Genomic DNA, 23,503 nt, shown 5'->3' with positions numbered 1-23,503 from the left:
TATTTCTGTTTGATTACCTTTGTAACTTTATGAGTAATCGTCTGATTATGATTAAAGAAATATGCCAGACGTGATTTGGGAACAACATATTTTTATCAGTGCTCATGATTTACCTCAGTGTAGTACACTTCAGTTATTAATATTATTCGCAAGTTCTGTCCAGTATATCAATCATCATTTACTATCTCGCGACGCAAATAATTTCTTATTTATATCGGACAGATCGCTGGGTTGACGTCCATCTGTGCATAATTTCTCGTTTTTGTTCATTTTATTCTTGACTTGTGTTTGGATGAAGGACAGTAAGCATATAATATTCATCTTATCATGATTGTGTTGATGATTGTATTGATGTTTAGGGAGAGGCTGAGATCGGTCGGTGTGTGTGTGTGTGTGTGTGTATGTATGTATGTATGTATGTATGTATATGTATACTTCACTTTGTTGTTGTTGTTGTTGTTGAGTTGGAAAAAGAATCATCTTATTGACTATAGCCTCATCACCATCACTGAAAGGTAATTTGTTAAATGATAAGGCTGGGAACCCTCACATAAACGAACCAAAGTTAACTTATCCACATTTAATTTATTCCTTCTTGGGGGGTAAAGTTGATTAGGATTGTCTGCTTAATTGCCATAAAATTAATCTCCTAATGATTACACAGACGACCAATTTTTATTTATTACGTTTTGTCCTTAATGAGGGACGTTCCCTAGCATGGTTTATATTGAAACGTTCCACAGTGAATGCTGTGCCATCGACCATGCTATTGGTAACAAATTTAATTCTGCATTTTGACAGTACAGCAATAAATTGTTTATCGCCCTCGCAATGGCGCTGGATTCTAAATCCGTCATATTAGGGACAGTGTGGCTTATAGCCAGCTGCATATAATGTTGGATTTAATGGCTTTCAGCAGCCAAAGGCGATTAAGCCAGACTCCATTTCATACAACAACATATGGAGAATTTATCATAAAAATTGCTGCATGCGGTTGATCATATAAACAGTTGTCAGGAATGGAAAGTTAAAGTTCCTGGGAGATGTGAGTGACTGAAAAAAACTCCATTTATTTGCATTACATATGTATGTACATATTTCTCCATAATACTGATCTTTTCATGAATGCTGATGTGATTATTGCCTTATCCACAATAGGTATAATAGGATTGCAATTATCAGAAGCTTTTAATAACGTTTTTAATTGCATATCGTATGTATTATTTACAATACTGCTGAACCTTTGCATCATTTATTAAATACAAATTGATAACCCAAATACCGGCGATTGTGCGTTTGTAACTACGAGTTACACATTGACAGCAAACTTATTGCACGTTCATTATATTTTTTACCTCCATTCCTGTTGTATCATGATATAAATTGAGATAATTGAATGAACACACCATATGTATGTATTACGAAGAGTAATACATACTAAGTACACAAAATATATATGTACAGTACTATTGTATTAAAGGAATGCCCAGAAACACAGTGTATATATGTATATATATATATATATATATATATATATATATATATATATATATATATATATATATATTTATTTATTTATTTATGTCTTGGAAGTTGGTAACCCTGCGGGCACTTCTGTAGAGATGTGGGTTGCCAGGATGAAATTAAAGAAGATTTATTGGTGGGTATCTCGTACATTTAGCCATTTCTCTCATTGTTTAAAGGTCGTATGACATACGTATTTGTGTATTATTAATGATAGAGTGCCTGTATTGCTGTAGGTTGAGTAGCGTGACCCAGAACGCAGTGTATAATGCGTATTGCCGGTGTGACATGCGAGATGCCAGGTCACCTTAAATGAGGCTGCCTCATTAGAGGTCACAAAGATTTTGACACTCTAAGGGAAGCTAGAATAGATTACCCTGCTGCAGTAGTCTATAAAAGGCGAGAACAGTTAGGCAGGATGATTGGGCAGAAACATTAGGTAGAAGTAGTAGGTAGGAAAAGGATAGTAGTCATTAGAACATTGGTTAGTCATTAGATTAGGAGCCTCTGCAAACACTCTGCTAGACTTTACCTTTTGCTAGTGGCCTGTTAAGGGTGAGGCACTAAAGGGTAAGAAGAGGCACTTAAGTTCTTTAGCTATGAAGACTTTTGCCATGGCCACCCCTCTGAGGGAGTTCCAGTTGGAACAGACATCAGAGGTATAGATAAATAGATAGTAATTAGTATGTACAGTTACATGTTGTTTTTTTTATCTGAAAGCCCTTTTTTTCTGCTTTACAGGATCCCCTGAACCCACAAGAGACTGTTATTGTGATTCGTTCTTTAGTTCCTGGAGGAGTAGCTGAAAAGGATGGCCGTCTAATTCCTGGTGACCGCCTGGTTGCTGTAAATGGAACCAATCTTGAAAATGCAACCCTTGATCAAGCTGTGGCAGCCCTTAAGGGAGCTCCAAAAGGCATTGTGTCTATTGCTGTTGCCAAACCTATCAGCGTTCTGGAGTCAACTGGTCAGGTGAGTAGTGCCATGGATCCTATAGAGGGTATTGATGGCAACAGTTCACAAACTGTGACTGAGAATTCAGGGCTGCTAGGAGTGTCTCCAGGAAGCTCTGCACTTGTCAAGTCTGAGAGTTTCTAAGGCATGTCTATCATGCTGATTGGGCTAATCCTTGCTAGCTTAAACTTTAATGAAAGTCTTGGGCAGAACTTTCCTTTCTCATTAAGATTTCTGAATGATTCTTTACTATTTCTGATTGACACTGTTATTGTCTGGGAAGGAAAATGAAATTGTCTAGGAATTTAATTTTCTTGTACCACATATTAGTTACAGGATATCCAAAGTGTCTTTGCATGTGTCATAGATAGCAAGGATTAACCCATTTTGGGACCCTAAGATCCTGATATTGTTGATAAAAGCCTTAGTTGGCTCTTGATTAAAACTTATTTCTGCTGTTATATATCCTAATGAATTTATAGAAGTGCAACTAATGGGTCTTTTGGAGATGGTCCACCACATGCCCTTAGATTTTTCATTATTCTCTTTATTTAGATATACTAAATCCCTTTGTTTGTGATCTGTTGATTATATGACTGTGACAATTTGGGTTTTTATGTGGCTGTCACAACAAAGTCATACAGAAGTCTTATAAAGCCTTGGATAGTTGTCTTGTCATTCAAAATTTGCATACCAGCTATTATTTACTTAATAAATATTGATCATGTGACTTGTCAGCAGTTATATATAACTTTTACTTTATGCAGAATGGTTTGTCACTCAAAAGTTTTCGTTTTTAGGATATGACACACATTAAGGTTAATGATTCAAAATTTTGTGCTATAATTTCTTTATATATCCGAAGAACAAATTGCCCTGCCTTTTGGGATTTCATTGAAATGCAGTTACATTGACTTCACAGCTCAGTTATTCTGATGCAGTTTTATCATCTTTTACTATTACTTCATTCCCAATGTATTGTGATGGAGTGCATGAAGCAAACATCACTCAGACATCCTTAGCTTGTGCACAAGTTAATTTGTCATTTGAGAATGGTGTCTCCCTTTACGCCACTTCCATATGTGGAATACCTTCCATGCATTTGATTTAATCATTCATCTTTAATATCTTCATCTGAAATGATCCTATTCCCTCACTGTGTCTGTCCATTGCTTCTTTGATCCAAGTCTCATCTTTGAGCCTTCTACTATGCTTTTATGTGTCTTGACCAATATCTCATCTGCTATGTACTATACTGCATACCATCCAACAGTATTTCAATTCATGCATCTTCATAATGACTTCTTGACACAACTTTCTCATCTTCATTCTTTATTCTTTCTGCTCTGCATATTCCAACTGTTTTATACCTCTAATCCATCTTTACTGTTTTTAATTTATGACCTTTCATGACCTATATACACATGGGTTTCTGAGTTGTACAGCAGTGTTGGGACAGGTACTCCTTCTTGCATGCATATTGCTTTCTCTTCACCCAAATTATCTTTCACTAAAGCTCTCAGTGCACCCCAAATTTTTTTTCTGTGCATGATTGTACTTTCAGCTTACTATATAAATACTAAACTTGACTCCTAATTATTTACACTCATCCATAACTTCCAGATACATTTTTTCATAACTGCCATTTCTTGCTACAGTGAAGTAGCTTCAAGAACAAACTACCTCTTCTCTCATGCACACCCACACTATGTTATGTATGATATACTGAAAGGAGACACCCCATTATAATCTTAAAAATGTACATGTGCACAATGACACAGTGCTTCTACCAGTCTCCCCAGTTCTTTCCCTCTGTATGTTCTCCGTGGCCCTTTTACTATTCTCATGTCCCCCATCTGTACTCCTTCCCCACTTCTACCTTTTGCTTGAACATATACATGAACATATGCATACCTCATAGATACATTTTATCAGAGGTTCTGGTAACATACATGAAATCCTGATGGAGGCCAGACCATGATTGAAACAAAAAGAGACAAGAAATGATATAAAGTGGACAAGGAGGAGAATGATTAAGCTTTTGAGGAGGTGGAAAAGTTGTCCCAGAATGAACAGGGTAAAGACATATAAAAGTAAAGAGTGTCAAAGCTTGTTTGAGTGAGATGAGGAATGTCTCAGCATTCTACCCTTGAGTCATTATTGGCTACATAGCAATCATGTAACTGTGGCATGTTTCATGAGAAGGTGTCATGCACTTAGCATGATTCTTGTCATTGATTATTTCAGTTTTTGAAAAGTTCTTTGGAATGGATCATAATCATTTAAAGTAGTTATTGACCTTTTTGTTCCTGCTTTCTTTAGTTGTTGTGATATGTTATTCTCCCGGTAATTTTTTCTTGCTGATTTAATGGAAATACTTATTAAATATAATGGAACACTAATGAAAAAATTCACTTGAGTGAAGCCACAGAAAGTGCCAGTAAGAAATTTTGATTTCTGCTGATGCTTGTGTGAAGTGAAATGTATATAACCCATCAGACCAAGCTTAAGTTTAAAAGAAATTTGTTTTAACAGGTTTTGTAAATAATTGCTGGTATGTTCTAAATAGAATGCTCCAGGTAGCACCAGTGAACAAAGAAGGGATTTTGTTTGCTTTGATATCTTACCTGGAGCATTTTTACATTTGTGGATGTTTGCAAGTGCAGCACCATGTTCTTTTATGTACTTTAAGGCCACATGACTTGCATTTGTTGCAAAGCTGGGGTAGCACAGGGACCAGCTTAATGACATATACGGTTGATGAGTCACTGTCAAACCTGCTCTTAAAGTTAGATTATGCTGTTATACAAAATTATTGAACTTTTACTAAATGTTAGGGTGTCAGTGTTTGGCAAGGAAACTGCTGTGATTGGGATGTCCTTTTTTTTCTCTCTTTCTAGAAAAGAACATTTAACATGGTAACTGTGTGACTTAGGATAAGTTTTATTGCCACTCATTTCATGTGCATCATACCAACGAAGTGAGTCTAGTGGAATTAAGGGTCCAAACATCTGGCCAGGCAAAATTGCACACTTGGTTGCATATATATATATATATATATATATATATATATATATATATATATATATATATATATATATATATATATAAGATATATATATATATAATATTGCATTTGAGGAAAATACAGGTTTTAAATGCCTAGCATGGTACTTGCCAACTTTGTATCTTGTCCAGATAAATTGTTTGTCCCATTGTAGCCCTTTTTCTAGTTTTATTTTGCTTTTGGAATTATACTGCCTTCTTACTCTGGTTGCATGTGAAGTTGTCAATTAATCATTACAAGGACAAGTGCAAATAAGATTTTTCCCTGTTGAAATCTTATTTACCAGATATCAAATGTTCATGATTATTGACCTCTGTCGCATAATAATAGGGTATTATGGAATGGAATGTTTCTTGATATATATTTTACTGGATGCAGAGTAGGGTTTGATTTTTCATTCATATTTTTTACTTTGGTAGTTCATAGCATTCACTAATGCTCCTTATCCCGATCTGTTGTATTCAATCATCATAATGTGTTCACATTTCAATTGTAAGTAGATATTCTTCAACTGAGAGATTTTTATATAATTATATAAAGATATTTTGATACTGTAAAATGCATGAATTGAGTCATAATAAGGTAAGTTTCATCCTTACTTGAAAATTTTATTATTGCTCATGTGAATCATTAATATGAATCTCGTTGGCGTGAATGAAGATTTACCTAGTGTGAGTCCCAATGTATGTGCGATTACTTGGCTTAGGAGATAACGTCAGTATTGTTCCTTATTCTTTGTTTAGTGTATGTGAAGTCAGATTAGTCAAAGAAATTTTATTTGATTGTCCTTGGGCATGTTATATTTTGAATACAGAATTATAATGGGAAAATCTGACATCTGAAAACCTTACGTTCTGCTCTGTACGAAACTGTTGCTTGACTGATTATACTGTTGAATAATAAATTTGTAAAATAATTTTTTTTTCAATCACTTATACTTCCTGAACCAACCTGTAGGGAACTTGTGTAAATGAATTAACTTCTTTAAGATGATAGGTTTAAGGAGTTTTAAAGAAATAATGCAAATGAATAGTTTGGTGCTTATTTATATATTTATATATACATTTTTTGTTGTTAGGCAGGCATTTCTGGTTCTTCTTGTCTTTCAGATCTGAAAAGAAGATATATAGATTAGTAGTAGTCATGGTTTCTCTGGTATATAACCTAAAATACAGGAAAATTGTTTCATAATGATTTCTTAGGATGATTCATTGAATTGAAAATGTTTGCCTTGATATTAGCATATGAATATATAATAGTTAGATAAGGGAAAGTACACCAGCCTCCCAAAATGAGAAAGCTGTAGAATGAGATTTGTTTCTGTAGTATAGTTCTTGGATTGCATAAAAGTACTTTTGGTAGAGAAAAGCTCTCTATGGGTAATGTCATAGTTATGAAATGTCAAGTCAAAAATGGTTTATGATTAGCATTGCTGTTGTAGGTATGGTAAATAGTGAATGATACAAAGAAAAAATCGTATTCTCTCTTTATAAGTTGCTTTCATGATTTTTGAGACGTAAACTTTTCTTTAGATTGAACAGTTTTGCTGATTGAAGTGGTTGATTATAAATGAGTATTTCATACCAAATGAGACTATTTACCTATAAATTTGAAAGGCATTATTTTTTATGTCATATGCAGAGAAGAAAAGTTGTTTTCCACCACCTGGATTGAAGCTGGAATTACTTTTGTACTTTTGGGAATTGTCTTAAGGATAAGACCAGGGTAGTATAAAGAGACCCCTCATCTCAAAAGATCTTGAAGACTTTATAACAATGTTCATCATACATGATAGAAGCAAGTTTCCACGGGAAAGTTAGAAATATGTTACCGAGTATTTTCCTGTGGAGAAGGGTTGATGAAATGAATGTGGTTAGTGTTGCATTAGTATATTTCATGCACTAGTATATTTCTAATGCATAACTAACTTTCAAGGAAAATGTGGATTTTTGAATTTTTTGTTCGTCATGTTTAGGAAGAATTTTGAAATATATTGTTAGCCTCTTTTTTTGTGTGTGTGATTTTATGGTGAGGTTGAAGTTCTCATTAACAAAAGACTGTATCAAGGAACTTAGCTTTTGTGAAAACTGTGTCAGATGCACTTTTGTGATTTATTGAAAAATAGGCTGGAAATTTTTTGAATTGGCATGAAACAGACATTATATGTTTAAGAGTTCTTGCTTTGAAAGCTCAGTCATTCATTTATTTGTATATAGTACATGTAATATAGGAAGTCCAGAATTTTGAGTGTGATCATAAAACTTAGTTTTATGAAACAGTAGTGCTTCAGATGGTTAATGTTTGTACTTGAGATAGTTAAGTTGATCATAAGATACTAGTCTCTTGTAGGATAAAAGAATAAAAAATTATGGTGGAGCTGCCATAAGAAAAGTTTTATGTGAACTTTTAGTAATTAATTGCAGTAGAGGCTGGAAGTGATTGAGAAAGTTTATAACCAAAGACAAGAGATGATCAAAGTTTAAGATACACTTCTTAACTCTGTTTAGAAAAATAAAATGTGCCATATTTCAACATTATGAAGTTTCTTGATAATTTATGGAAAGAACGAGATATACTTAATTAGATAGGAGATTCATTTTGAAATAGCACAGTGACAGCCAACAAGTGTAAAGCAGAAAGACTTCAAAATATGGCATTGTATTGAAGTTACTTTCATTGGAATAATGTCAGGGATGCTTAGGAATATTAATGCAAGGGTAGGTTTTGTTGCATTCATGGGTAATAATGGTGGGCATGAGGATCCTGGTATAAATGAAAATGGGGAAAAAGCCTGTTAAGATGTGAGCCTAATAAGAGAGGTACAAAGAGAGGATTGGCAGTTTTGATACATAGATTAACATAGGTGGAACTCTTACACTTTGACTTTCTGTTGTGAGGCATTACCTTCCTTACTTCTTCTTGCAGATATCATTTGTACTGAATGTTTCAAGAGTCCACCACAAAAAAAAGGGCTTGGTTTTGATCGAGATGATCCCAGTAGCATCAAGGCTCTTTTTCTTGTCTTTTTAACCCTCAACCTTTAAGTATCATCAATGCCTCCCATGTTCATTCCTACACATGGGCCAAAAAATGACATCCTTTGTGAAAAAATAAATTTGCAAGCAAAAGTATAAAAAATACATAAAAATAGTGTAAAGATACACATATCATATAAGTATTTTTGCTTTGGCATGTTAGTGTGAGAGTAAGATGTATTAGAGCCTGTCATTGGCACATCAGGTATGACCTTTCCTCGCCTGGTGATAAGAGGGATGGACGTGGTGGTCTCGTTTGTGTTTCCTATGACTTTTTCTTTCACTTTAATTGTGATTTCTGCCAGAGGTACAGCATTGTTGGTGAATAAGGTGAATACGCTAAGCTACATGTTTTTATAGTTTTCATGATATGTTTATAAATACATTGCACTCTTCATATCATTTTGTTTATTACTCTTTTATACAAATTTCCAGCACTTTTTGTTGGATTTAGTACTTTCCCATGTAGTAAAAGTCTCTGAAGCACTCAAGCACACAAACCAACAGTGCATTTCCTAGGCTGTTTTTCATCAAATTTCTTTTTTCCTCTTTTCATTTAGCAAATATGCACACACTCACTTAGCACTAGTTCCAGAAAGTATCATAACATGCCTCTTTGGCTATCAGTTTCTTCAGGCAGTTGCTTTCACATCTAGGTTGTTGAGGGTGGTGGGGATGGCCTCTCGTCCCGGTCTCCCTTCTTAATTGCACGTAAAACTTTGGGTCACTTATTTCTTCATTTCTTGTCATGTTTTTCCTCACCTGCTGGTACATATGATAAATGTTCCTCCTCACTGCTTCAGTTTCATTGTGTTCCATGTATGTAATTCAAATGGATTCACCATGTATGCTCAATATGAGGTTGATAGTTGTGTATATATAAGGTTGTTTGTAGGATATACTTATTAGTGTACATTATTTTTCTCGTGCCTTCTTGGCATAGAAAGAGATCTCTGTAGTTTACTAATGGTATGATAAAGTCCTCTTGATATTTAAATAGTGAAGGTGATCGCTAACGCGGGAAATGGCAAATAGTTTAAAAGAAAAGAAAAAAGAAAAGTGAAAGTTTATGACAATAGGAGCAATCCTTAAAGGATTGTCAGATGGTGATGGGTACAGTTTATGCGTTAAGCATTATCTGCTTATGTGTAATGAAAAAGATTTGAAAAAATATACCTTTATGTAATGATAGATTGGCTTTCAAAGGTGAGATGAAATACACCAGAAGTGCTATGAATAGCATTTGTGTTGGCTTGGTTCACTGCTGAGTAAGGGGCATTGGGGGTGTGGATGACACATGTGACATTTTGCAGTAGGAGAAAAAGACTTCTAAATATTGTTTCTTTCTCTTGGCCATGATTTCACATGACACACATTTCATGGACAGGATCAGTGTTTGTGGTGAATGTCGTGCACATATTTAAGATATTGCATTATAAACAAGATGAATGGGAGGAATATGTGAAGCTGGCATAAATGGGGAGGATATTGCAGGTTTTGCTTCTTTTTGTCCCTTGAATTTGATTTTGCATCATACTGCTCTTCCATACACAGGTAAAGAATTGATGGTGAACATCATGAATAACATGAGTTTTGTTGAGGATTTTTAGAGGTAGTAGGTTGGACTCACATCTGTCAGTGACTAAGAGACTAAGAGAATGATCGAGGGATTTCTGCGAATTTCATAATTATATAGGTTCCTCTTGAGTTAGTGGATTTGACTGATGCCATTTTCCGAGGAACATGGACTTATTTGCATTAATGCGTTCATCATTGGGCTGGCAGTGCACTGGTGTGGCATTAACAGTGCTGTGCAAGAAGCATGCATACATTTAGTGTGGATACAGTCTTTAGTTACAGTGTTGCCATATACTGAATATTTTATGTGTTTTGCACCTTGCATCATGCCACTAAAGCATCTTTTAAGTTCTGGTTGTAGTGGTGCAGAGATGCCTAAGGCATCAATGCCAAGGTTAAGATGGAAGTGCTCAAATGTTATGAGAGAGATGAATGAACAGCATATATCAAGTGTGCTCTTGAACTCACTGAATCTACTTCATGGACTATTCATGATAGAATAGAGATCTAGGGACTGCTAAGAGTGGAACATTAATCAATACATCTTAAACCTTGTATTCCTGAAGTGTGGCTCTGGAGAGAACAGAATAAATGTCAAGCTTATGAATTGAACACTAGACTCATGAAAATGTTTTCATTAGCCTGCTTGTTATACAAGCAAAGGCTTAGAGTATATGAATTGGGAGCAGAAGAACAAGCAGCAAAGCCATGTCAAGCAAGTCCTGATTGGTTTGTGAATTTTAGGAAACTACAAATGCCAAAACATTAAGATGAGTGGCAAGGCTGCCTTTGCTGGTGCTCTTGTTGCTGAAAATTTCATGGGAACCCTCAAGACCATTATCAAGGAGGACACTTATTCTCTTACGTAGATTTTTAACGTGGATGACATCAGATTATTTGGTAGAGAATGGCTTTATGAAGTTTTACTTCCTGTGAAGAGAAGACTGCTTTTGGATTCAGTGTTTATTATATTATGTTTTTATTGATATTCGTTGTGCAGTATGTATGTTATAGGACTTCATATTACCTGATACATGTATACTGTAGTTTTTCATTGGTGTAGTGTTTGGTATTTTCTTATTGATAATGAAACCCCCTAATCTCCATTAGTTACATTACTTAATTTCAATGGCCATTTTCAAGAATGTAACTATTGGATAAATTGAGAGGTCCTTGTACAGTCCAAGGACTCCTTTTATGGGGCTTCTGCAGCTTAAAGGCTGCACTACAATCAGTTGCAGGGAAATGATAAACTCTTTAAAGAGAGAAGCCCATTGATAAAACTTTACCCCATTTTGTTGAGACGAGACTGTACTCTTTTTTTTCCCCGTTGATGATACACTCTTGCCAAAGGTGGCTTTTCATTTGCAGTGTAACCCATACAGTTCGGTTTGGTAACATGATTAACACTTTCCTATCTGCACTTTGGGTATCGCCCATCCCTGCCACACTACAAACACAGTTTCAGTATATCCTGAGACCCATTATACCCAAGTGCAACTACCAGTATAAGACATGGAGCATTAACTAGTCAGAAACCCTGCACTCTCCACACACACATGCACACACATCACTACACTGTATGACCTATGATCCCGTCCAGTGGATGTGGTCAATTTTTTGAGCATTACAGGACCCTCATAAAAGTAGAAGGGGTCCTTGGAGTACAACAGGGTTATGTTCCCAGCAATCTGTCATTGGAATGTCATTGTTTGAGTAATTGAAACCCATGTTATAAGTGGGGGTTATGTTCCAGACCAAAAATTCCCCCAACCTGCTTGGCATTTCTCACATAAAATAATCAAAATAACTTACCATCAATATACCACAGTTTATCATGATTTAGTAAGTGTTGGCATATCATTGTTAAAATCGGATGATATTTGATTATTCTTACGAAGAATGTTGGTGATAAAGGATTGAACTCGGTGATGACGGTTTGGGATGGGGTGGAGTGAACAGGTTGTCAAACCTTTCAAAGTACATTTTTTCAGTTTCATTATGTGATATGTGTTTGTTATGTTTTGACCGTTGTATAAAGTACCATAAGAGTTCAGTTTAGATTGATGTCACTTTTATGTCATATTAAGAATATGAAAATTTACTGTTAAATGTGACCATCAGTGGCTGGAGTAATGTAAGAATCTAATGCTATAATGCTTTAATATCATTATAAAAGGCATTTTGACTAAAAAAAACCTTGTAATTTCATGATCATAATCAATTTGAAGGAAGGTTCCTGTCGGTTCTGAATGAGAATTGGTATATCCACTTGTTAATAATCACAGCATGAAGTGTTTGATGGCCATAGATTGCATAATGCAGCAGCTCTGTAGGTTGGTTGGAATATGTTAGACAGTGAAAGCAGCATTGTGTTAATGCAGATAGAGAGGGCTCCTGTTGCTTCGAGGTTGCGCTTCATGCAGGGGCATGGTAAAGTAGGCTTTTTTAAAGCAAGGTTTACTGTGATGATGACTGAGAGATATGAAATGGTGTAATCAGAGCATTAATTGTTCACTTTGTGTTGCCCTTCTCTGGACCTTTTCTAATTCTTATCTTTGTGTGTCTTTAACTGGCTTTTTGCATTATCATGGTTAGTGTTAATGAATGTTAATTCTCGGCGTGGCAACCGGCCCACAGTCACCCCAGCTGTTCTTCCCTCCTCTGGGAGTGATTAATAGACTTAAAACTAGGCTAAGCTGGAGCATATATACATATATATTGATTATACTTTGTCGCTGTCTCCCGCGTTAGCGAGGTAGCGCAAGGAAACAGACGAAAGAATGGCCCAACTCTCCTACATACACATGTACATACATACACGCCCACACGCACATATACATATCTATACATTTCGATGTATACATACATATACATACACAGACAAATACATATGTACGTATTTATACTTGCTGCTCTCAACCATTCTCGTTGCCACCCCGCCACACATGAAATGGCACCCCCCCCCCCCTTCCCCCACACGTGCGCGAGGTAGCGCCAGGAAAAGACAACAAAGGCCACATTCGTTCACACTCATCTCTAGCTGTCATGTGTAATGCACCGAAACCACAGCTCCGTTTCCACATCCAGCCTTGATAAAGTAATTCATTTGCCCCCGCTGTCTCAGCTACCTACGAGGTTTCTGGAAATGTATTTTGCTTCTTAGGCAGTTCCTCCTGTGGAGGAAGTCATTCGTTTGCCCTCTTAATTATGTTTTTCATTGTCTGAGAGACCATATTAGTCAAGGAGACTGGCCTGTATTTCAGCGCCTTTTCCCGGTGTTAATGTAGGAGAATTTATTCGCCGTGGATATTGTTTTGGAGGGCATGCATCGCGAGGTTGGACCTGTGCAAAGGATGTATAGTGTCGATGTAATTGTTTCAGAGCTTTATGTTATAGTTAAGAGGTTTCAAGATATGTATCCCCATGATTGTTGAAGGCATGTATTGTGCTTGTGCAGTTGTGCAAGGTGTGCCTTTATAGGTTGGGTATACTTTTGCAGGCTATGTATGGCGAGGTTGTAGTTATGCAAGGCATGTTTTAGTGTGGGTAACAACGTTGTAGATCAAGCATGGCGTGTGTGTGCGCGACGCTTGCAAGTGTTCGGGCGTGGCAGCACGCGTTGAGGGCGCGGCTTTGGGCGGGCGGCCATGGAGATGTTTATAATGCGCAGGTCGGGAAGTTTGGCCGTTTGGGAACGTGTCTCAGGTGTGGGTGTGGGCGTCGGGTGGCCTTGCATCAGAGCGTGGCAGGTCTCGCATGGGTCGCCATGTGGATAGCACCTCACTGGGTTACCCAGTCGCCATTGTCTGTTAACGTACGTAGGGGTTAGGGCATTGTGGTGGTGGAGTGTCCATTGTGTTACGCTCCGGCGGGGTTATGTCAATAAAGTTATCGTTTGCCGTAAATAACATTTTCCCATATTTGTTTGTCGAGCTGGTTGCGCCTCGGCCTGTGCTGCGTAGCCTGTGATTGTAAAGAGAAAAGTCAAAATAGTTTCGTGGTATTAAGAGCTCAGGTTTAGCTAACTTGAAATCAACTGATGGATTAGTTCTTCAATGATAAATGAAGTGTAGGTATAGGGTATTCTGTCTGACGTTCAGTTTGATTTCAACCCTTACACAGCTTTATATTGCTTCATTGCTTACGGGCTCGTATTGAACCGTTGGCTGAGATGGTTAATATCATTCATAATAGAATTATGGATACGAAAGGATTTATTTTTTTACTACGGTGCTGAAAATAACTGAAATCCCACGTTGAGTTCGTTCGTCCATAATGTCTCGAATGTTATATTTCAAAGTGATACATTTCATAATGTAGATGATTGAATCGTAGTTTTGAACCACATCAGTGTGTATTACTGGTTTCTGATTAATTCGTACGATATACATCATTCAGTTTTTAGTTTGTGATACGGGTATATACAGCAGTAGGAGGAACTGTTGAAGATGACAGCTAGCTTAATTCATGCCAGTCATAGTGAGGAACATAAGGCATATTTTCTACCAAGGAGCTGTTTTAGTTCACTGTTCACGAATTGGCAACGTCTGACGCTGAAAAAGCACGCAGTAGGATTTCTTGCCTTTCCCAATTGATTTAGTTTCCCCGAGGACTAGAGATATTGTTCACCTTTGTACATTGCTCTCAGGTCAGTTACCATCCTATATGTTATTGCCACCTATTATATACACCATTTACAGCCATAGTATACACATTAGGTATTTCGTTTAAAACAAGGTAAAACAAAACCTGTTAATTTGTGAAGAGGTTCTTCATTGAAGGAAATGATAACTTTTATAAAATTTTAATTGATTATCATTATTTGACGAAGTATTCGCTTAGCTTCTTGTAGAAACAGTATCGGTTTTGTATATTTCCATTGGAAGGAGGTGATTTATTCCACTTTTCAGTTATTGTGTTTGTCGGTAACTATTTTTTTTTTGTTGGTGTGAATTATATGTAAATGAATTTTAGGTCGACTTTGGTCTAGTTGATTGTGAAAGAGTCCATGCATTAATCGAATTAGGCAGCGATAATTGTTCGTCTGTAAAATGTTGCCAATAAATATATTATTCATGTGGTGCTTGTGATAACGCTTTATATTTTATGAAAATTCATTTGTGGTAATTACGTTATTAGTCTGCCATTCCCGTCTCAGTTTTCATTTCCTAATAATTTCCTTTATCTAAGATTATCTTGGATATTCTATTTATAGTACTTGACCTGTATGTTACATTATATTTTCTGCTTTTATTCCGTTCCACTGCGTACTATTCCTGTGTTTTACGCATATAGTTGCTCTTCTCTGAGCATCTTGTCCGCCTATGTAACTAGCAGACATTTTTTTTTGCAATATAGACGTTAGTTTATTAGCGTATGGTAATTAAGCATGGGGTGTTGCTTGTGTTGACCTCATGTTGAAGCTGGTGTTTACCTCATGTCAGTGTGTGAGGGTGTAATAGTGGGTGTGATGATTGGCCGAGATTACGCTGTTTTTATTATATTTTTTCAACGATTTCTTATGACTTATTTTTAATGTCTTGTGTGTTTCTCAAGTATTCTCACCTTGCAGGTGTACGTATATTGGTAGAGTGATTATTTCGCTTTTATAGGCGTGGGTACTTGGGCATGGGGGGGGGTCACTAATGGGGGGGTGGGGTGGATTGCAATGGTGGTGGTTTTATTTTGATTTTATCTCTCCCTCCCGTTAATGGTGGCTCACTCCCAGTGTCTTGTGGAATGTAAACCATCCCCCCCACTCCCATTTCCTCTCCCTTGTTCACTCTTGGCCTTCATATTAACCTTGCGTTCCTAGCGTGGCTAGAGAGAGAGAGAGAGAGAGAGAGAGAGAGAGAGAGAGAGAGAGAGAGAGAGAGAGAGAGAGAGAGAGAGAGACTGTCCATTAACGCCCAAGCTTTTTTAATTTCCTTTCTCTGGTGGGACTTGACACGATATTTTGTAGTGTGTGTGTGTGTGTGTGTGTACACAAGTAAAGACATTAGTACATATATACAAGATTCAGGGACGGAGCAACAGGAGTGCAAAACTCTCTCCCCATAACATGAAAATAGTAAACACACACACACACACACACACACACACACACACACACACACACACACACACACACACAGGCTGTTATATTCTGAATGTATGAGTTGAAATAGAAGCTTTTATTGAGCCATTATTTCTTGTAAACATTCTAAGGACAGTTTGAGATTGTCCGGAATGTGTGGCTTGACTTACACATGTTGACACTGGTGGTGGATGACTGAGGCAGTACTGAAGATGTACGTTTATATCTCCTGCATTATTATAACGCACTCTTCTTGACCCCTTGTCACCGTCTGTGGTCAGTTGATTGTAGCCTTTTTATTACATATTTCCTGAAAAAGAAAGAGGGTTTGTAGTCTATGAATCGTAACAGTAAAAAGGGTAGTTTCAAAGCTAGTTTTTAAATCATTTGTAAATGTCTATAGCCTAGTGTTTTACGCTACCCTACATCTCTTTTCTTACAGCCTCGTTACAGTAGTTGGATTTTGTATCTTCTGCCTTAAGGACTTTAGTCCCATCCATTACAGTTATTTCAGGGCGAATTGTTTCGTCGTAATGTTGAGTTATAACCCCCGTCGGCTTATGAAATATATCACTAGGGTTATACTGGTGTTGTGTTTTTGTTTTCATTGTTGTAAGATATATCGCATCGTTATTTTATATTTTAACTGTATTGTAGCCTTTCAGTGTTGAGTTATTGCACGAGAATGCACTTGTGTGTGTGTGTGTTAACTGCATTGTTGGACTGTTTCCATACTGTATTGTTAGTAGTTTGTCGATCACACTATACACTTGTGTGTGATAACTTCTGTTTGTAAGTGGGGGGAAAAAAATGTATGAGGAAAAAATATAATTGGTTCTCTCGATTTGATATCTGTAATGATTCGTTCTCTGGATTTGATATGTGTTCATCATGCGTTATACGAAAGGGGAAGGTAATAAATGCTCGGACTGACGTCGATTCATTAATAATTAATGCTGAAAAGTTTGTGAACCGAGAGTGTTTTGTCGCTTGTTTCGCTTGTGATCCACAGGCAGCAGCAATTAGTTCCCTCCGTGGACTGTTTGATGTAGTCTGTATGTCGGCACTAGTGAGAGATTTGCTCTATGGGTTTTTGTATTTGACCAGATGGACTGGAAGGTTATTACGCCAGTCACTGGAGGAAAGGCATCTGCTGGATGAATTTTCGCGGAAAAGGTGAACCTCGACGGAAGTTCTGCCGATGTATACCGAGAATACGAGTGCTGGTTATTCACTGATCGGCTCTGTGGCTAGGTGAACAAATATGGTCAGGTTTGGTGAGAGGTTGTGGAAGTGCAAAGAGATGAATACGAAGCTTGGGGAGCGGCAGAGGTGTGTGCAACACACGAAGGTAGGATTGGTGTGTAGGGTAGTTGGTATGTGAAGCTGAGAGAGATGGAGAGAGAGAGAGAGAGAGAGAGAGAGAGAGAGAGAGAGAGAGAGAGAGAGAGAGAGAGAGTATACTCTGGATGAAGTAGAAGGTTGTAATACATTTGCGTTGTGGTAAGTGTTGGGTTGTGGTTTGTGTCAGACGAAAGTAAAGTAGTGGGGTCATGACAGCTGTCACAGATCTGCCTTGGGGGTCATTACAGCTGTCTATGACGTGAATTGAAGCTGTGCCCAATGACATACACTAACTATGGGGGATATTATGGCTAGTATAAGACTTAATTATAATGTGGATTGATATAAAGTGTTTGTGCCTTAGGATAGCTTGGCATTTAGGGATGGTAGAGAGGGGTTTCAGGGTCCCTTCTCGAGGGACAGTGTAGGGCCCAAGAGATATGCGCCACATGCCTCATACTCCCTGATTCTGGTGGTCGCCTCATAGGCAACATAACGCATACTGTATATTTGCCATGATGTCGACGGGTGATTTTCTTTGCCGATGGCCTGTCTATTGTTCATGTAGAAGTAGGGTTCGAGCTTTAAGAGCTAGTCTGATGTAGGTTCAGGGAGGAGGTGGGTAATGGTTTTGGGATGATGGTCGTTAGGTGGGAGAGAGAGAGAGAGAGAGAGAGAGAGAGAGAGAGAGAGAGAGAGAGAGAGAGAGAGAGAGAGAGAGAGTCTGGAGGGTCAGTAAGGGTTATTAGACCTTAAGGATGCAGTATATGGGACTTGACAGAGGGTTTGGCCAGGGAGAGTAAAGGAAGAGAGGAGCTTCTCTCTCTCTCTCTCTCTCTCTCTCTCTCTCTCTCTCTCTCTCTCTCTCTCTCTCTCTCTCTTCTGGATCTGTCAGTATTCATAGTTTCCGTGTCTGCTTGACTTCTGTACTGTCATGAAGCGTTGTCATATATATATATTCTCTCATATATACATTCCATTATTGCTTGATATGGAAGATATTTATGGATCATAAACATTGGTCGGATTTTTATATTTGCTTGCATGTGGTGTGTGTGTGTGATTACGTTTCTGTGCAATACGGGGAAGAGGTGTTGCTTAGATGCTGAACACCTCTCTGTGTGTTGCCAGTATCCTACACTTCCTCTTTGTGTTGCCATGATCTTAAGCTTCTTTCTTGTGTTGCTAAAATCTTCAAAAGTAGTTCTCCTTTGTGTTGCCAATAACCTAAACGTCTTCCTTGTATTACCCCAAATCCTAAAACTCCTTCCTTGTCTCGCCTCTAAAAACGACCCTAAACTTCAACCTTGTGTTGCCGTAATGGTAAACCTCTCTTGTGTTACCAAAATCCTTAACTCCTCCCTTCCATATCTTGCCAGAATCCACAAAGTCTAGTATTGCCTCGCCTCGCCTTCCAATATGGCCCAAATTGGACTGCCAAAACCTAGTATTATATGTGTCGGTAACCTACCTTACCTACCCTTGTCACCAAATGGCCCGCTTACCCTTACCTAGGCTTGCCAAGGATCCAACCCATTGTATCTGGGACAAGGAAAACTTTACACTGTGCTGTGTTTATTATTATTATTATTATTATTATTATTATTATTATTATTGTCAATATTAGTATTATTATTATTATTATTATTATTATTATTATTATTATTAATATTATTATTATTATTATTATTATTATTATTACTCATTGTCACTAATTATTATTATTATTGTTATTATTATTATTATTATTATTATTATTATTATTATTATTGTCATTATCAGTATTATCATTATTATTATTATTATTGTTATTATTATTATTATTATTATTATTATTATTATCAGTGTTGGTATTATTATTATTATTATCAGTATTGATATTGTTATTATTATTATTATTATTATTATTATTATTATTATTATTATTATCATTCTTGAGATCATTCGAACATAAAGGCAGCGTTTTGGGTGGTCAGCTTCCCTTTAATATCGGTGTGGCGTTGAATCATACGTCAGTATGTTGTGTATTTGCTCTAATTGTGGAGGTCGTTTTTCGAGGGGGTTGTGATGGACGAGCTGTAGATTCATACGGATTTGAGGGAACGCATCCCACGATTTGTTATCATCTGTGTCAGGGGTTGTGGCGCCGCCGTGGCTTCAGTCATCAATGCCTGATTATGACAGCTGTGTGTGTGTGATGGATGGTACGTCAATGTGTCACGTTCGTGTAGGTATGACGACCGAACCCCAAGGGGGGGTTCTCTCTCTCTCTCTCTCTCTCTCTCTCTCTCTCTCTCTCTCTCTCTCTCTCTCTCTCTCTCTCTCTCTCTCTCCAGAGGTTGAGCTACTTACAGTGGCAGGGAAGTGTGTAGACTCCTTTTGGGATGAGGAGGTTATTTTATCGAGACTGGACTTTTAATGATATACCCGCGGTAAAGGTTATAATTTTTTTTTCTCTCTCTCTCTTTCTCGCGTTGTAACCTCAGGCAGGCGGAGCCCGGTAACACTGAGGGAGGAGATGCATAGACAGTAGTGAGGTTTGACACATTCTGTAGTTCCATCGATCCGTGTTGGTGTGGACTACATAAAAGCTCGCCACTCGCTCTTACCATCGAAATGGCTTCATTCGTGTGTGTAAACAATTTGAGGATTTCGGAACCGTTAAAAAACCCAGTCTTGACGACGAACGAGGTAGTTAGGTATGTCTCAGTGAGTGGTCATGATCACTTGTGTGGTGCATAGTCACCAACACATACGAAAAGCGAAAAAAAAAATAAGGGTTGTAGATTGAATTAAACTACCTTCATTTGCATAGATTCATATTCGCACATACACTCGTAGGCTGAGCACACCGGTAGAGTGTGAATAAAGATACTCTGATGAGACCCAGTGTGTGTGACTGGTGTGCCATAATTATCTTTTAACCCCTTGAACACGACGGTACGATCGTTTGCTCCGACCTGTGCCAGTGACCCTTGAGTGTGATGACCTAGGGTTTGACCTGACCCTTACTCAAAGACTAGGTCTTAAGGCCAAGGACATCATGGAACCCCCAAGGTTTGTGTCCCCGTGCTAAAGGGGTTATGAGTGTTCTCAAGGGTCGTACCGTCGTGCTCAAGGGTCGTACCGTCGTGTTCAAGGGTCGAACCGTCGTGCTCAAAGGTCGTACCGTCGTGTACAAGGGTCGTATCGTCGTACTCAAGGGTCGTACCGTCGTGCTCAAGGGTCGTACCGTCGTGCTCATTTGTCGTACCGTCGTGCTTGGAGTATCGTACTGTCGTGCTTGGAGTGTCGTACCGTCTTGCTCATTTGTCGCACCGTCGTGCTTGGAATGTCGTACTGATGTGCTTGGAATGTCGTACTGACGTGCTTGGAGTGTCGTACCGTCGTGCTCTGAATATCGCACCGTCGTGCTCTGAGTGTCGTACCGTCGTGTTCGCGAGTATGCAGGACCTTGTGTTCAGTGCTCTGAGCTACCACGAGCAGGACGGTTCATAAATTCGTCACGTGTGTTGACGTGTGTCTGGGAGAGAGTGATGGAAGGGTGTTGGCAGATTGTGCGCACAACACGGCAACACGTACATCGCTCACGCCGGCTGGCCGGCCGATGTCTCTGCGCTTCCAGGCGTATGAGCAATTGCAACTGGCGCCTTGACAGACTGAACGATAACTGTTCTCTGTTTCTGGCGCCAATGTGGTAAAGTCTGTCATCATTTTCGTCATGATGTTCTCTCTGTTCTGCACGGCTCTTGATCAAACGTATCTCTGGCAATCGAGTGAAGTTATTTTCTTGGTTTTATTTGATGATTAAAGAAGTAAAAATCGAGCAGTCGTCGGGGTAGGTAGTGTCAAAGAGTTTCGTCAAAGGGACGAAAATAAATGAGCAGAGTCAGAAACATGCACCATGTAGCTTCAAAAGTTTGGTATAGCTTATGAATTTTTTTTTGTCATGAATTGAGAGTTTCCTCCCCTTCCTTCTTCCTTCCTTCCTCCCAAAGTACCTTACAAGAGGCTAGGTAGTTGATAACAGGTTATTGCAGGCGGGAGTTGCCTTGTAGTGTTGTGCTGGGACGCGGGGAAGCAATGATCACAGTAATGTTGCTGTTAGAGGAAGGATATACACGTGAATGAAACTATTTTATCTTTCCGTGATGGGTCGTGTGTGGATTTTTAGAATTGAATTCTACGACTCCCGTTGTGTCCTGTGGGGGGGAGTTTGGTAAATATAAAAGCGTGGCGTATTTTCCTATCATAGTTGCTGCTTTGCATAGTAATTACTCTCTGGAGATGGAAAATAAATAAGATGCTTTCATAACCGTTTTGGAAATAGTGTTCTCTGTGTATATACTTTACCTTACGCCCATTTGAGAAATATATATTGAAAGCGGGGCTACCGGTATGAGACAAGACCCAAGAACATTTGTCAAAGAAAAAATGTCCTTTATGTCTAAAGCAAAAATGTAAATGTAATTTTGTTGGTTATACACAGATTGCTTGCATATATCAACTCCCAACGCTGTATATTACATTGAATTACATTCTTCCTTTATTTTTCTACGTATTTCTTGTTCCATTTTGCTGCCATCTATGCCGTTGTCATAGTCTTATAATCCTCTCCTCCTAGTGGCTGAGGGATGTAATCACTTTACATAACAACCTTGGTTGTTAAGGTGATGGTGGGTTTGGTTCAGTTCAGTTGCGATTCTGGTTTGTGCCCCTTTAACAGCCGGGCAAGCAATTACCGAACCACTGTCAGCCTCTTATCGCCCTATGAATGTTGTTAGTTTGACGTAACCAGCTTGTCAGCTGAAGTGGGGCCTTAATGACCCAGTGCGCACACACACCTCTGGCAATATTGTTGTATTACCTCCGAATACATCAGTCGCTGTCTTGGTGTATTATGACGCGCTATATATATATATATATATATATATATATATATATATATATATATATATATATATATATATATGATTATTACACGAAAGTGCACTTGGGAACTTTTCGTGTTTCATTTTCCGCGTGGACTCATAGGAATATATATATATATATATATATATATATATATATATATATATATATATATATATATATATATATATATATAAAGGCAAGTCTCGGTGATGTGCCGTTTAAGATAATTCTTAAGTATTCATATTGAGTCTACGTCAAACGTCATTCTTTGTAAAATGTTTGTTGAAAGAAACTCTTTAGAATTCTGTCTTTTAAGTTGAGTCTGGGTTCGAGCAGGATCACTGGCGTGGGTTGTCGTGGTTCATTTTCCCCCGAAGGTTGGCAGAACTTCGTAAGGTGTTGTGTTGTCAAGTGTTATAACTCCACCGGTGTCTCTAGTTGGCACAGATGGAAGACAGATTGGAAGAAAATGTAATAGCTGTAAAGTTTAGGAAATACCAAGTCTGCTCAGGTGGCGAAAGTATAATATATTTGTGGTTTGAAATCACTGTTTGAGATTCAACCCGAGTTAGCGATGTGTAGATGCAAGATGGCCTTACCCTTTGACCTGGCCCTAACCTTTGACCTGGCCCTAACCTTTGACTTGGCCCTTATGTATTAGATCAAAGGCCTTAGGGTCTCAACTTCGAGCTTAGAAAGCGCTCTGGTTGGCATTTAACTATTAAATGGCGTCTCCAAATACTCAAACTGTACAGTAAATTGGATATATACATATATTAGGTCATATATTTGATGTATAGTATGGATTATAACGTAACAGCCATTAGTATTCGATTCGTATAGGACATTGATAATAGAGGCGTCAGGTGCTGGTGCTGGAGACACGAAATTTACATAAATACGCGACAGCTGTCTGTTGTGTTTACAGTTTTGGCTCAGTACAGAGGCTGGGGCAAGCTATGTATGCAGCCAACAGCACCATGACAGTGTGTATATTCAACGAGGTGT

At 38.0% G+C, this 23,503-nt stretch overlaps 1 protein-coding gene and 1 long non-coding RNA gene across 7 annotated transcripts in view; one reads left to right on the top strand and one right to left on the bottom strand.

Moving 5' to 3' along the window:
- The window catches only part of LOC139757455 (multiple PDZ domain protein-like), a 963,136-nt gene that overhangs the window by 347,372 nt on the left and 592,261 nt on the right, over positions 1–23,503 (top strand). The window contains exon 17 of the mRNA XM_071677982.1: positions 2,266–2,496. Coding sequence (XP_071534083.1) covers positions 2,266–2,496 — 231 coding nt within the window. The remainder of the gene's footprint in view (positions 1–2,265; positions 2,497–23,503) is intronic.
- The window catches only part of LOC139757395 (uncharacterized), a 136,187-nt gene continuing 119,257 nt past the window's right edge, over positions 6,574–23,503 (bottom strand). For all 6 annotated transcript variants that reach the window (XR_011714612.1, XR_011714615.1, XR_011714613.1 and 3 more), the window contains exons 5-6: positions 16,408–16,547; positions 6,574–6,656 (exon numbers count right to left, since the gene is read on the bottom strand). This is a non-coding gene — a long non-coding RNA (uncharacterized lncRNA). The remainder of the gene's footprint in view (positions 6,657–16,407; positions 16,548–23,503) is intronic.

The sequence above is a fragment of the Panulirus ornatus genome, chromosome 26 (assembly GCF_036320965.1).
Source record: "Panulirus ornatus isolate Po-2019 chromosome 26, ASM3632096v1, whole genome shotgun sequence".
In the NCBI taxonomy this organism is placed as follows: Eukaryota; Metazoa; Arthropoda; class Malacostraca; order Decapoda; family Palinuridae; genus Panulirus; species Panulirus ornatus.
This window is presented reverse-complemented; position numbering and strand designations above follow the sequence as displayed.